Genomic DNA, 14,687 nt, shown 5'->3' on the forward strand with positions numbered 1-14,687 from the left:
AAACATGGCAGCCGAGCCATCATGATCCGTCAGTCATCTTTTTTTATTTTTCTCCGGGTCAAAGGTTACAGAGCTCGCACTAGCATATGCACACCCCCCCAGATCCTCCCTCCCTCCCCCCTCCCCCCCACACAGCAGTGATCGATTGCTCAATCATGATTATATTCAATAAGACTAATTACATATCCCCTTCCTCTTTACTTCCAGTTAATGTTAATAACTTGCCAGGGGATTCAGTAAGTGTTTCAGTAAAAACATTTTTAAAAAGACAGTAAGTACATTGGTTATCTCGAGAGGAAAAGCTGCTAATCTTCTAACACCCTCAAGCTCTGACTATACATGTAATAATAAGCACCTTCACAGGGTGTCTATATAGTGTTATAACAGGTAGAGAAACATCCACTGGGGTGTATTCACAAAGCTTTGAAATACAGACGACATGTTAATGTTTCAAAGAGTTACGGTATGTTATTAGTGTCTTTACAATGGAGCACACACCCCTACATTTCCCAGTTTTGGACCATTCAGCTTATATCAACCTACAGCATGTGATTGTGTGTGTGTTCAGTGTGTGATAACCCGTGAGTGTGGTACAGTGGGCATTCTTTCAAGTGAGTGTGTGTGTGTGTGTTATTAGTGGTTATCCCATTGGTGTTTGTGTGTATGTTAATCCGACCAATCGTTCTCCTCCAACTCGGAGTCGTCCTCGGAGTCGGAGTACTCCACAGCGATGCGGCGCGACAGGATGGTGGCCACGTCGTTCCCGACCGGCTCCCTCTTGGCCTGCTGCTCCTGCTGCTCCTGCACCTTCTTCAGCTGGATGCCTGCGGGGAGATTATGGGATGTGTTTTAAACTGGGCACGCTTTCAATACAATGTGGACATCAGAGGAGGATCAAAAGTGGCTCAATTAAGGTGTTTTTAACTTCATCACAGGATTATTGGCGAAGTTGAGTATCAACAATGCTACTTTGTTTAAATATCAAGTTGTGTAACTGCATTTGTTGTAACATAATTGATAATCTCTAGGTCAGTTTTGTACTAGAGTATAAATACAAGACGTTTTTCAATAACATGCGCGATAACAATGTTGATCAAATAAAAAGGCCTTGACATGAGACATCTTTTTATGCATTATTTTAACTTAGTATTTACCTCAAACGTTGTGGCTTACAGGGGTTTAAATTGAGGGTAAAACCTGTCGATAAACATGTGTATAATAACACGAACACTGAAGTGATGCTACTACATCCCTGCGGTTGTAAATAACCAAATGACATCTTCCCACAAACCCAAACACTCGCTCACACTCACTTCTCTTACCCATACGTATAGCGGCGAGCAGGTCGCTGCGGGCGTCGGTGACCGCTTCGCTCTCAGCAGGAGCAGAGGAGGACATCTTGTGGGTGGAGAAGTGGGAGGAACCAGCTGACTGGGGGAGAGGAGGAGGACCAGGGGGGGGAGGGACCACCTGGAATCCACCTAGAGGAGGGGGAGGAGGAGAGAAGCCACCGGCACCCATCATGGGCATGGGACCTCCAGGAGGGGAGGCGAAGGCTGTGAGGGAGGAGGGGATGAGTGGGGCGGGGGGGTGGGGGAGGGGGGCCGGTGTTGGCATAGCCCTCCATACTGCAAGAGAGAGGGAATAAAAGAGAGTTAGTGGAGAGTTTTTAAAGATGTCTGTAGTTTGGTTTGCTATCAAGTACAGAAGGACCCACTAGGTGGCAGCACTTGCTCAGAGTTCATTCATAAAATAAACAACAGAAATACAGAAAATAAACAGAAATAAAAAAATAAAAATACTAGTAATAAAAATGCCCTAATTCTAATAACAATAACAGCCTCTTAGATCCCATTGGCTCTGGTGTGTACCTGTAGTCCATCGGTGGGAGGGACATGGAGCCTCCGTTCATGGCCTCAGAGGGGGGAGGAGGCAGAGGGTTCTGGTGGTGGTGGTGATGGGTACGACCCAGTGTCCCCCCCTGATAAGCTGCCATCATGGCCCTGCCTCTCATGTCATGTTCCCCTCCTCCTCGCGGGGGGTGGCCCGCCGCCATCTGAGCAGCCAGGACGCTGGGCGGGGGGCCGGAGTAGGTGTGGGCGTGGCCCGCGTGGTTCATCATGTTGGGGTAGTGGAGCTGATCTGCACCGAGACCCCTGATGGAGAGAGGAGGGAGGGAAAAGAGAAGACATTCAAATACATGCAAATAACCCGCAGCACCAGGACAAAGACCACCAGACTATCATTTGTGTCCACTTTAATTGTCTTCTCAATGATGTATGTTTGTGTTTTTATCATGTTCTGTTGCCTCTTAGAATATTTAACAAATTGTACGGTGTCCTTGGGTGTCATGAAAGGCGCCTTAAATCAAATGTATTATTATTATTATTACTCGGGGACAATTTGATCCCGTAGACCAAAAGACTGCGAAACTCCTGAGCTTGCAATACCTTTATTTCTTTTTAAATCCGTCTTATATATATTTCTGTTGCATTGTTGGAGAAGCCTGGGACTTTTGAACCTATGAACCCTTTTAACCTTAGTTCTCTGTATTGACCCTGTATTTCCGATTTGACGGTAACAATTCATTTTATCTGCATATTGACGTATGAATGCTTGTTGTTTGTATGTTGTCTTCTCCTGAATGTTGTACGTCTCTTGTTTGTTTTTGGGTAGCTCTACTCATCTCATTGAACCTGTATAATGACAATAAACTCTTCTATTCATATTCCCTGTTCAGGACATGGTTGGGGTCAGAGATGATGTTCTTGGCCAGCTTCAAGATATTGTTATGTTAGGCTGATTCCCAGAGTCTCTGCAAAAGGCTGACCTATAATCTTTGAGCAGATCTTTGATTACCTGTTCTCCGGAGACATGGAGCCCTCAGAGGAGGCCCCTCGGTCTCGGTGAATGGTGTGTCGGTGGTCCGGCCTCAGCTCTTTGTCCAGAGCCATCATGTTCCACTCCTGCCGACGGTTCCTCGCCTTCCGGACCTTCTTCACCTCCCGCTGTAACGTCCCATCAACGTCCTGCTTCTGCCCCTAAGGCAAGGGAGGAAGAGAGCAATGAGTCGTTTTCATTTTGTTGTTACTTCCACTAAGAATAACCAACTTGATATTTGGACACTAATTTGGCAGGAAAATGGACATGGCATTGGACAGAATAGCCCCAGTTGGAGACAACCAGGCAACTAATATCAGTGAGATGGTATATTTAATTATAGTATGATCTGTTAGTTCCTCTAGGACAGATTTGTACCTTCTGCTTCCTCTTCTCTTTCCTCTTATCCTCGGTGTCCTGCAGCATCTTCTCCTTCCACAGGTTGAAGAAGTAGGATGGATCGGTGTAGAACTTGAGTGCTTCCTTTTGGTCATCCCTACAGAAACACACAGCAAGAATTCATACAGCTGCCCTTATGTCTTTGTAGAAACATGTAGGGATGAAAGACAGAATGACACGATTTGACATGTTGAGGTATGAATATTGTAAAAGTAGAGCAGGCGGATGACCCTGCAAAACTGGAAATGACAGGATGAAAGGCAGAGAGACAAGACAAATGGAGAAAGAAATGGATACATGTTGTATGTAGTGAGGGTTAGGAGTTGGACTCCCACTGGAGCACGCCAGGCTAAATATGTGAAGCACCCAAAGTACTGGATAAAAGCAGCAGCAGGAAATAGCGCCAAACCTGCTGCTTCACCGGGAATGTGGGTCAGACACAAGGAGACACAATCCAATCAAGAACACAGCATGACTTTAAGTAACACTGGCTAAGTAGAACGCATGGTTTTAAATAAGCTATATGTGACGATTTACACGTGTTCATTTGTTTATATTGCCAATATTTAAATAGATTGTAACATAACTCAAAAACTGAGCCATTCCAAGACTTCATCAACTTCCTCTGGACTGATTTCTAGTTAATCCTAAGGGTGCCCAGAACCAGGCTGAAAACCAAGGGTGCCTTTGAGGCGGTGGCCCCAAGGCTATGGAACAAACTCCCCCAGAAAATAAAAACCTCTGCCTCAATAGAGATTTTTAAGGGGCAGTTAAAGACCCACCTCTTCCGACAGGCCTTTGGGTCGTCGTCGTCGGAGGAGGAGGTGAGTTAGTAGCTGTCTTTTACTGGTGTTTTATCGTATGTTTTATCCTATGTATTACCTGCTGTTGTTTTATGCCTTTTATTCTACATTTTATAGTTGTAATGTGAATTGTGTACTGTACTGTAAAGCACTTTGTACATCCGTGTTGAGAAGGGTGCTATATAAATAAAGTTTTACTTACTTACTTACTTTACTTAATTGGCTAGCTTTTATCATAGATCTAATTTCACACACAATGTAGTTCAATTGTCACGGTGAGTGTGTGTGTGCATCATCACAAACCTGTAAACGGAGAGGATGCTGAGGGGCGGGGGCTTGTCGCTCATATTGTAAATCTCTTGGACCGGATTGGGCACGCTGCTCTTGGACACCACCTGCTGGTCCTGAGTGGTGGAGCTCTTGAAGGCTTTCCTCATGTTGATGTCTTGTAGGGAAACTGAGGACATAAAAAACAGTTGAAATGACCGGTAGAAAACATGAGAGACAACACTTGGATCATGAATGATGACTTCCTGGGCTTAAATTAAGGCTGCAACTAAATTATCACTCAATTTGTCGATAATTTTCTAAAAACTTCAATAGTTTTTGCTATAAAATTCCAGAAAATAGGAAGAATTTCACAGAAAGGCTTAGAAATATGAAATGTTCTCTTTAAAAGCAGCACATTTTCAAAAGCCAGAACCAGATATCTTTTTCCTTAAAAAGTTATATATTAAATGAAAATATAAAAAAGTCATAAAATAATCTTCACCTATAGTTTGAATGGACCTTTTTCTTGCTCTTAAAGTCTTATACAGTTTGAATATCAATTTTTCTGTTTTAAGTAGAAATAAACAATAGCTATTGGCTGCTTCCTCATCAAGGTCACCCAGTCACTGTTTTGTAGTTTGATATTCTATAAAAGCACTAGTAGTCATACTGAGAACAATGTTTGAAGTTGGACGATGAGTAATCACTTCCTGTGTCTCGCTCTCTCACCTTCCTCCACGGTGGAGTCCAGCTGCGTGACCTTGACGGCCAGCCGGTCGACGCGGTCCTGCAGAGAGTTGGCTCGCAGGTAGAAAAGGTTAGCCTCGCTGAAAAGCTCGCCAAATATATCCTCTGCATGTTTACCTGGAAATGAAGATAAAAACTGTAAAGACGGGACATTTGAGGAGAAAGAAGCAGACTTGTATCTGAAAGCCCAGCACTTCCCCTCGGACACTGAATCTGATCGATACGACGGTAACGTGACACAACGCCAGGCTGCAGTCTGACAGGAAACGGCATCTCAGCGGGCTCCATTTAGCAACATCGCTCATCAATAAATTAATCTGCACTGCCCACAGAAATACTGCTACATAACATCAGGGGGCGAGATAAAAGCCCCGAGCCGTCTGTAGAGATGTTAGCATGGGAAATATAAAACAATGTCAGCCTACATCATCTGCAAGGCTCATATTCCCACTTTTCTATAAAGCCTAGGATCTAGGTTAACATCTCCAGGAAGGATAACATTGCTTTTCGAATTGATTGGATGTTGCTTTAGTTCTTACACATATTCATACTTAATGTGTTTTGGGTAATAACACTGAAAAGTAAGGACGACCCTGCTCTGAAAAGTAAGGTCGGAAGTAAACCGTATTAAAGGTTGTTGGCCCAGGATTTATGGAAGTATTGTTTCAAGCACAAGGCTCGAATTCCCCTTTCTCTAGTGTTGGTGTTCAGTGACTCAAACCAGAATATCGGTACATCTAAGAACACGTGAAGCTCAACCACATCCATATCTGTTAACCCATGGCTCCAGGTATACATCTTCAGTCAGCACTGTTTTACATTTGATTGGATGTGGCTCAGTGGGTAGTGTGCTGGACTCCGAATTAGGGGGTTGCAAGTACGAGTCCCACTGCAGTCAGCATGTCGTTGTGTCCCTGGGCAAGACACTTCATCTCAAGTTGCTCCTGTGGGGATTGTCCACAGTACTGAATGTATGTAAGTTGCTTTGGATAAAAGGAATGACATGTAATATAATGTGGCTTCGGTTCAAACCAAAGTTCACAGTTGTGTTTTTATGCATGTGTTCTGGGTAATAACCCTGAAACGTAGGGATGACCCTGCTTCGAAATGGAGCTAAGTGATGGTCAAGGGCGGAAGTAAACCATAATAAAAGTTGTAAGACTGTTAGCCCAGGATTTATGGCACTATAAACTTTAAGCACTGGTGGCGTTAGCCCAGGGACTCATTAGTGTGAAAGGATTTTTAATAAAAGATTGCTAAGCTGGGGCAATACTGCAATTGAGACTGGGATTTGAAAAAAGCCCAGAAAAAGGTATTTTATTTAATACCATTAATTGCACGACACAGTGGTAAGGCAAACACACGCTAAGGGCTATTTGTGTCCCTCCTGCTGACAGGATGTGCTGCAGGGAAAATATTTGGAGGAAGGAAGAACCACAGATCCGGCATGCTGCGCCCGGTCAACTCTGACCTCTGTGAGGATCCTTATGGTCCACTTACTCACATACATGTGCACACACACATGCACGGTGTATGCACACATTTACATATAGCCCCCACAGCTGCTGTTGAAAAGCCCACTCCCAATGCAGGAACGTAAGGACAATAAGAGACAGAGAATGGGAAAACTAGGACAAAACACACAGGGTCAACAGCAAGATGAAGACTTGTTGAGATTCGGAATAACACAGTTAGCATAAGAGAGGGGAAACTGAGGGTGAGTGGGGGAGGGTGCATGTCAAACAACAACACATAACACACTGTTGATGGGTTATGAAACAAGGGCATGGAAACGGAAGATGGGTGAGGAGATGGATGCCCTTGGTGCTGTAATAACTCTATCGGATGCATTTACAGTGAGCATAACAATCAATATAAAACCCATCCGGTCGTACACACACACACACACACAACACACACACACACACACACACACACACACACACACACACACACACACACACACACACACACACACACACACACACACACACACACACACACACACACCCAGCTGTCTGGATACGTTTTGCAGAGCTATCTAAAAGGATTACATTTCCTCCCTTGATGCTCCCGGTGCCAGCGCACTTAAAAGTCTGCTGATGGCCCAGTGACCCTGGGGCCACGTAACCATGACAACGCCCAAATCAATCAAAGCTTCGGGATTAGCGATGAAGCCATGTGATCCCGTCCGGCCACAAAGAGGCTACACACAAGTTAGCGGGATCGTAGCCGCGAGGATGCTGTAAATGTTTTTAATGTTAACACGAAAAGAGGTTTATTTGTGTGTGTGTGTGTGTGCGTGTGTGTGTGTGTGTGTGTGTGTGTGTGTGTGGGGGGTCTTACTGAGGCTGCTGAGCTGACGGATGATGGAGGAGAGTGTGTTGTTCATCACACACTCCAGCTCACTGTCGATGCCCACGGGGAGCTCCCCTCTGCAGAGGTGGCGGGGCACGATGTTCCTCTTCACCAGCGGCATGGCGAGGCCTCACACCGTCACACACTGCACACACACACACACACACACACACACACACACACACACACACACACAGTTTTACACACTGCTTACAGAGGATGAATGGAGGAGACCAGCGTGCCAGATGCCGGCCGACTGCATCTGATGTTCATGAGCATGACAGCCGTCCCCCACTCTGTGGACACACACTGCACACATCTGCCAGAGTGAGGGGGACATATATCAATGTAACACAGAGTTGTGATAAGAGGCTAGATGTGGGTGATTTTCATTATCAAATTAAGGCTGGACTAATTTACAGATGTTTTTCTAAATTAACTACTGAATTGTTTGTTCTTTAAAATGTCAGAAAAGAATAGGAATAATGAAAAACAGTATGATATATTGAAATGGTTAGTATGATCCAACAAAACTCAAATGTCCCATGTAAAGAGGCTACAATTCATTTGCAAAACATTTAAATAAATGAATAAAAATAGACAAGAATGTCATCAATTTATCATCTTCAATTGAAGACATTCTCTTTTTGTTTTGATCAAACTCTTATCTGGCTTTTAAAGTCCTAAATACAGTTAACATGTCAAATTCTCTCAAATGATTTGCCTGTTTTAAAAAGAAATAAGCAGCAGCTATTCGACACAATAATCATAATGAATACTGAGTAACAACACTTGATTTGTCTGCAACACCGAACTCTAGTTGCCCCTGCGTGAATGCCCGTATGAAGTCAAAAATAATAACCCTGCAATAAATATGAACTCCCTGTTTATGTCCGTATCCTCTCTATATATTCATTTCTTTGCGTTGCTGCTGTTGTCATAAAGGAAAGCATTGTGAGCTTATAGTGCTTATAGCTTCTTCCTGTGTATAACGTGCGTAGAAACATGGGGTGAGCGGGTGTTAGGGGGACTGAGAGTGATGACCAGCAGGGTCCCAGAGCCAGATGACTCGTGGCGACCAGCAGAGATTAAAGCATTAGGGAGAAGAAGATGCCAGCTTATCCGCGGCCGGCCTGTCAGACGCCCAGCTGGAACCCTGACACACACACAGATCATGGACACGCTCCCAAAAACTGGAACGCCGAGCAGTTTCCTATCTGTGAAAACATGTTTACCCCCACTCTGAACTTTGCTTCTTAAACCAGACACTCTCTGTAAGACTACAAACTATTCCCCAGAGCAGGATAATTCCCAAGGTGCATCAGAGCAGCCATCTTATCTGAGCCTCTTCCTGCTTCCTGTTTGTGCGCCTCGACCTGGCTCTCCTGTTTCCTCCCTGTCTCCGCTTCCTGTCTGAACAATGCAGCGAGCAGCAGATGGAAACGCACTCAACACGTTTTTAGATGCACTGATGCCGATTGCAGTTCCACACTTTCTTCCTGGTGCAAAAGAAAGATGAAAAGTCACTCCAAGAAAAGCAGGTGGGAGCGACACGGGGGCTCTGGCAGTGTGACAGGAAGCTAATAATAGACGGCAGGTACTAGAAATACAACCATGTTTGTTGGACCCTGCAGATATTCATTTATGATCACAGAAAGTAGACGGGAAGTACGTTTTATAACACAATAACACATATATATACCTTCTTAGTGGCTAACAAGAGTCCAAAGAGTGAGCTACTTATACTTTAGAGTATTTATTTTACGAATATATAGTATTTAGTTACTCTATATGTTCTGATTTTGACACACAATACTTAGGAAAATACATGATTATGATGACAATTTGGTATAGATTAAGCCATCCTACAAGATGTGGGTGTTAACAGAACAATCATTGGAAAATAAATGTTTTGTCAGTTCCAGCTTCTTCTATATGTTTCCTGCAGTTACTTAATGCAGTACTTTTAGTTGAAATGAAGTGTTTGTACAGTGTGGTATTAGTGCTTTTACTCAAGTAAAGACTCTGAGTACTTGTTCCAACACTGGTTACATCATCAGTACACTAACACACACGACAGACGAAGCAAGTAGCAGTCTCAGCACGAGAAAACACACTTCTGTTCGCCAACGCAAATTCCCACCAGCCGCGTCCTCATCTGGCTCCGTTATCTAAGCTAGCGACCCCCTACAAACCCCAACGGCCCCTCGCTAATAAGAGAAAACAAAGGGTTAAATGACACCATCATGCACAGCCATAAAGGACCCTGAATGCATCAATGAGGCTTGGCTTACAGGCCTTTAGAAACAGTGTGCTACTTCATATAAGAGGGAGGGGATGCAAATGAGAAGATTGCATGTTTTTGCTTTTGCTGTCTGGCTGGCTGGCATGACCATCACATCACTGAGGCGAAATAATGAGCAACTGAAGGGGGGGGGGCAGGAAGAAGAAGAAGGAGGACTGGTCTGCTTGTGAGAAATGAGGGGAAAGTAGAGGGTCACCGAGTGGGATAAAAGTGAGACAGTGTGTGAGAAAAAGCTGTGTTGCAGGAAAAAGTGTGTGTTTGTGTTTGTGAGGGAGAAAGGGTGTACGGGGTGGGGGAGGGGTATGAACAGGGACCTCGGGGAAGCCACTGTGAAAGGTTCCCGGGACAATAGAGCTTCGTTCACACGGCAACAGCAATAGCTCTCCCATGCATCCTCCCCCCTCCTCTTCCTCCTCCTCGTCTTCGACCTTCTTTAAGGCCCCCAGTCCTCTTGCGATGAACGCTCCTCCAGTCACACGGGGGAGAAAGAGAGGGGAGAGTAAAGCCCGAACATAATCCAGAGACACCAGAGAGTATTAGCCGACACACATTCTCACTCATGTGTTTGGATGGTTAATTCATACAACTCAAGTTAGGCACGCAAACATGTACACAAACACACCAGGTAGCCTTTAAAAGGTCACATCAGCAGCAGGTCAATCCTCAGAGGGGTGACATGCAGCAGGTTCAGGGTCTTCCTCTCTGCCAGGCCTTTACTACAGATGTGAGAACTCCATTAAAATCTGAAAGGCAAGTCATTATGAATGCATGAGCCGGGTACAGCTTCTTGTGTGCAGGCTCTGATGTGATGCATAATGCAGGCTGGATTACGTCAGGTCACACTGCCCTAAATATGACGTCAAAAAAAGATTCTGCGCCTGTCCAGGAACCTCACCTCGTCCCAATACTACTCAGGGGTAGTGAAACACTGAGGCACTCTGGGTAATATTATCCACTGAATCCTTTCGGCAGTTTAGCAATAACTTTAGCCTTCAGCTAGCAGCAACATAACATTTCAAAGGTTGACTTTTAGCTCATTGTTACATGATATAATCTTGTCTTTCTATCATTTACTAACACAGACATTTTGAACACCAACTATGTGCTTTTACGTACATTTGCCATATTTTCTGTTGATATCTGAAAATATTCAATTCCATCAAACAGATCTCCCAATCCTATTATCTGTTGAGTAAATCTGCAGGATTAATTTACCCAAATACCTGCCTAATGCAAACACGACCCCAAAACGGTTATAATCCTAATGGAGATACAATGGGCTAAATAGCTGATTATTTCTGTAGAAGAGGATATCATGTATTAAAACATGCAATAAGCAGATATTTACAACAGTACATGCTTGACAGTTGCTGTTTTTCCTCATGACATCATCAATTTAATATATTTCAAGCTGATGCTATAACTTCCCACATTGAGTTTTATGTTTTACGTTTTTTATATACATTTTGCCATTTGATAAATCCATAATCTACTAATCTAAAATGTGGAAAATCTATGAATTGATATTCAATAGTTGCAGAAAGATTTTAATGATATTTTTGCTGTGACTATAAGGTAGGATTTCATTATGACAATCAGAATATTCTCTAATTATCACCACATGAATGTCATTGTGAATTATTACACTAGTCTTTTTGATGTTTTAAAATGACTAATTCACACACACACACGCACGCGGGCACACACACACACACACACACACACACACACACACACACACACACACACACACACACACACACACACACACACACACACACACACACACACACACACACACACACACACACACACACACACACACACACACACACACGAACTAATGGCAACCGCGATCAATCAGTGTTCCGCACCGCCGCTTCCCGTTACTGATGGACTGACCCACATCTGCTCCTCCGCCCTCGGGAATTTCTGCCAGTTTTAATCATAATTTCAACCCGCCGTTTTCTGCAGAGATACATCACAACCCAATATCTATTATGGAGTCAAAAAAGACACTAAAGTGAACCAGCAGCGGGGAGAATATTGACTATTTAAGGTGGGTTTTGGTCACCCGGAGTCGGCTTATTATCGTTCACCGGGGGTCCGTATTAACTGACCACTCGGTTAGCTCGTCCAGTGGTCGAGTTATTATGGACCAATTAGACTACACTCAGCAGACATTGCCACACACATTTCAATATTAACATAAAAGCTGTCATTAGTGGTTGTAAAAAGTACAATAAGACCCTCACCAGCACTTGAAATATTAGAAGAAATCAGCCCGTCCGCATGTCCCGTTAGATACTCCTATTAGCTCTTCCATCCTGTGTCCCCCAGCCGTCTGGCCACTCCGGGGAAACAATCCTTTGAGGACGACGACACGCCCACCGCGCCACTTGCACCAATCACATCGCCAGACTGGGGATTTAACACGTGATTGACGTTTGAATTAACCAATGGTCTCGCGTAAACCGAATGAGTGACAGGGAGAATCCCCAGCTCGGAAACGGTATTGCGAATGGAAGGGGCGGGGCTACGGTTGGGCGTTGCTGAAGAGATTAACTAGGTTTTTTTTTTTACGCTACAAGATAGGTCCCATTCCTTGTCAAAAATATTAAAATCTTCTTGAGCCTGTGGGGATTTTGCAGACCTATTTAGATAACGCAGAGAAGAGGGAGCTAGAGAGTTTTTTTTAGGAGCTTAGAAACATGCTCCAGACAGTGATGCTGAGACTGAGCTGGGATAGTATTGTGTAACAGACTGAAATAGCTGGCCAGCATCCTGCAGGAAAAGGTTCAAAAAGAGGACTTGCTAGATATGAACCCTCCTAGGTGTGTTTGTAGACAAAAAGCGAGAGGGGAATGGGAGACATCTCAGCAGGGAAAGGGAGCAGAGAATAGTCTCTAGACAGTAGTCTGGGTGAGTCCACTAGAAAGGGAGTTTTCATTATTGAAAATGCACTTATATTCCTGGACAAGGGGGAAAGCTACTGCCTGCATTTGTTAAACAGCTGCCAGTTTAACATATATAATTGAAATGCCAAAGCACACATGTATGTGACTGTGTAATGACGTGGTGCAGCCCTGTAGCTTAAAGCCTGCTGTAAATAACTTACATTGCAACATATCAAAGGGTCAATGAAAGAAAAGGACATTGTGGTGTCTGAACAATGGAGAGCCTTCCTGTGTAGTGTATACATGATCACAAAAACCATCCAGCAAATGCATTCACATTTCTTGCAAACTATTAAGATAAACTGAAATATTGAGAAATAATAAGCAGTTCTCGCTTTGTGAAGTAGGAATTGCAAAAAAAGGATTGCAAGGATGTCATTGCCGGTGCGAGAGGAAAACAGTTTGCATTACTCAGTTCCTTCTTCCACGTACAAACAAAACATCAATGTTTCCACTTTTATTGTCAGGATACTTGATTCATGTAAAATATTTCAATACAATACAGTAATGCATGTCCCGTCTGCCATCCTCCATGCGATTGGTTGGTTTTGTCATCATGTAGTACGTCTAGCCCACAGCGTACAGCAGCTGAGCGCGCAGACACACTCGCCGTTAAAAACAAAACCATGAAAACGGATTAAATTAATTACTAAAATATCTTTTTTTCTTCTGAACAAAAACCATCCGTGTCACAGCTGTGGGGGCTCCACATCCTCCCAGAATGCATCACAGAAGCTCAGTTCAGTCCTCAGCCGAGCCCTCACACACAAAATAAAACAGATAGACAGGAGGACAGACGGGAGGACAGACGGGAGGACAGTCGAACAGGAAATCTGTCACCGCTGGCAGTCACATAGCAGCTCTCAGTCTCATCCAAGCTTCAACGGGAAGAAGGTTAATGGCTGGGGAAGGTGGGGGTGTGGAGACAGGTGAAGAAGAAGAGGGGAGGAGATGACACAGCAGACGAAACGTGTGTCCCCCCCCCCCCCCCCCAAAAAAAACCAAGCCATCTTCTCTCGGCTGGTCTGATTAAGACAGGTAACAGAAACAGGTAGGACTCCACCAAAGTGTCCGCTCTTCCTCCTTGTGTTTCACCCTGCAGGTGTTGCTCTAAAAGTCGTGTTCTAACACCGGGGAAATGTGTGTGTTATCTTGAAGAAGTGCTGACCTAACAGCCTGCTGCAGAGAAAGTGCCCTCTGTAGGTTGGGGGGGTTTGTTGCCTTGGACATCCCCACCACATCCCTCAGTACATTCTTTCAGATGGGCAGGGTGAGGGCTGTCTATGCATATATATGTGTATGATTGTATATGTGTGTGTGTGTGTGTGTGTGTGTGTGTGTGTGTGTGTGTGCGGGAGGGGTGTCTCAGTAGCGGTGGGTCTGGTGGGAGTACTGCGGCGGCTGCTGGGTGGTCGAGGAGTATCCCATGCTGCTTTGGGGCAGTGATGTGCTTGGTCCAGGGTTCTGGTAGGCAGCGTGTGGATTGGAGCGCTGCAGGGAGGACGAAAACAAGAAGACATTAAAGAACACTCTTAGATTCGGTCTCTTAAGTTTGCACAGGGTTCCTGCACTTTTTCCAAGGTCAAATTCAAGGACAAACATTTTCATGCCTTTTCCAGCCCCTCACAACTGTGGTCAAATGCAAATGTATATTTTGAATCAGAAACAGGTTTATTGCCAAGTAGGTTTACACAGACGAGGAATTGTCTTGGTGTATATGGTGCATATATAAACACCGTTAAAGATGATACATTGTAAGAAAAACTAAATAATATAAGAGAAATATAGATATACCCGAAAAATAATACGTAAAGTATAATATGACTTAAATAAAAGCAAAGTAATATGTATTTTCTAGGGCTGTCAGTCGATTAAAATAGTTAATCGCACATTTCTTATCTGTTCTAAATGCAGCTTAGAGGAATATTTTTCAAGTTTTTAATAATCTTATCAACATATGAGTGGACA

The 14,687-nt window shown here is 44.0% G+C and overlaps 2 protein-coding genes across 3 annotated transcripts in view; both read right to left on the minus strand.

Moving 5' to 3' along the window:
- Positions 1 to 22: 22 nt before the first annotated feature.
- Positions 23 to 12,148, minus strand: wasf3b (WASP family member 3b). Its single transcript, XM_034229644.1, is given in 10 exon segments — positions 23 to 824; positions 1,323 to 1,585; positions 1,587 to 1,628; positions 1,872 to 2,156; positions 2,860 to 3,041; positions 3,259 to 3,376; positions 4,386 to 4,539; positions 5,082 to 5,216; positions 7,446 to 7,602; positions 12,018 to 12,148. Coding segments are annotated over 9 exon segments (1,470 nt in total). The 5' UTR covers positions 7,579 to 7,602; positions 12,018 to 12,148; the 3' UTR covers positions 23 to 666.
- A 1,013-nt stretch (positions 12,149 to 13,161) lies between these two features.
- The window catches only part of cdk8 (cyclin-dependent kinase 8), a 10,405-nt gene continuing 8,879 nt past the window's right edge, over positions 13,162 to 14,687 (minus strand). For both annotated transcript variants that reach the window (XR_004570346.1, XM_034229639.1), the window contains exon 13: positions 13,162 to 14,210. Coding sequence is in view for 1 of the 2 variants with exons in the window: in XM_034229639.1 (XP_034085530.1) it covers positions 14,085 to 14,210 (126 nt within the window). In the remaining variant the exon portion in view is untranslated. The remainder of the gene's footprint in view (positions 14,211 to 14,687) is intronic.

This window comes from Gymnodraco acuticeps, unplaced genomic scaffold (assembly GCF_902827175.1).
Source record: "Gymnodraco acuticeps unplaced genomic scaffold, fGymAcu1.1, whole genome shotgun sequence".
Lineage (NCBI taxonomy): Eukaryota > Metazoa > Chordata > Actinopteri > Perciformes > Bathydraconidae > Gymnodraco > Gymnodraco acuticeps.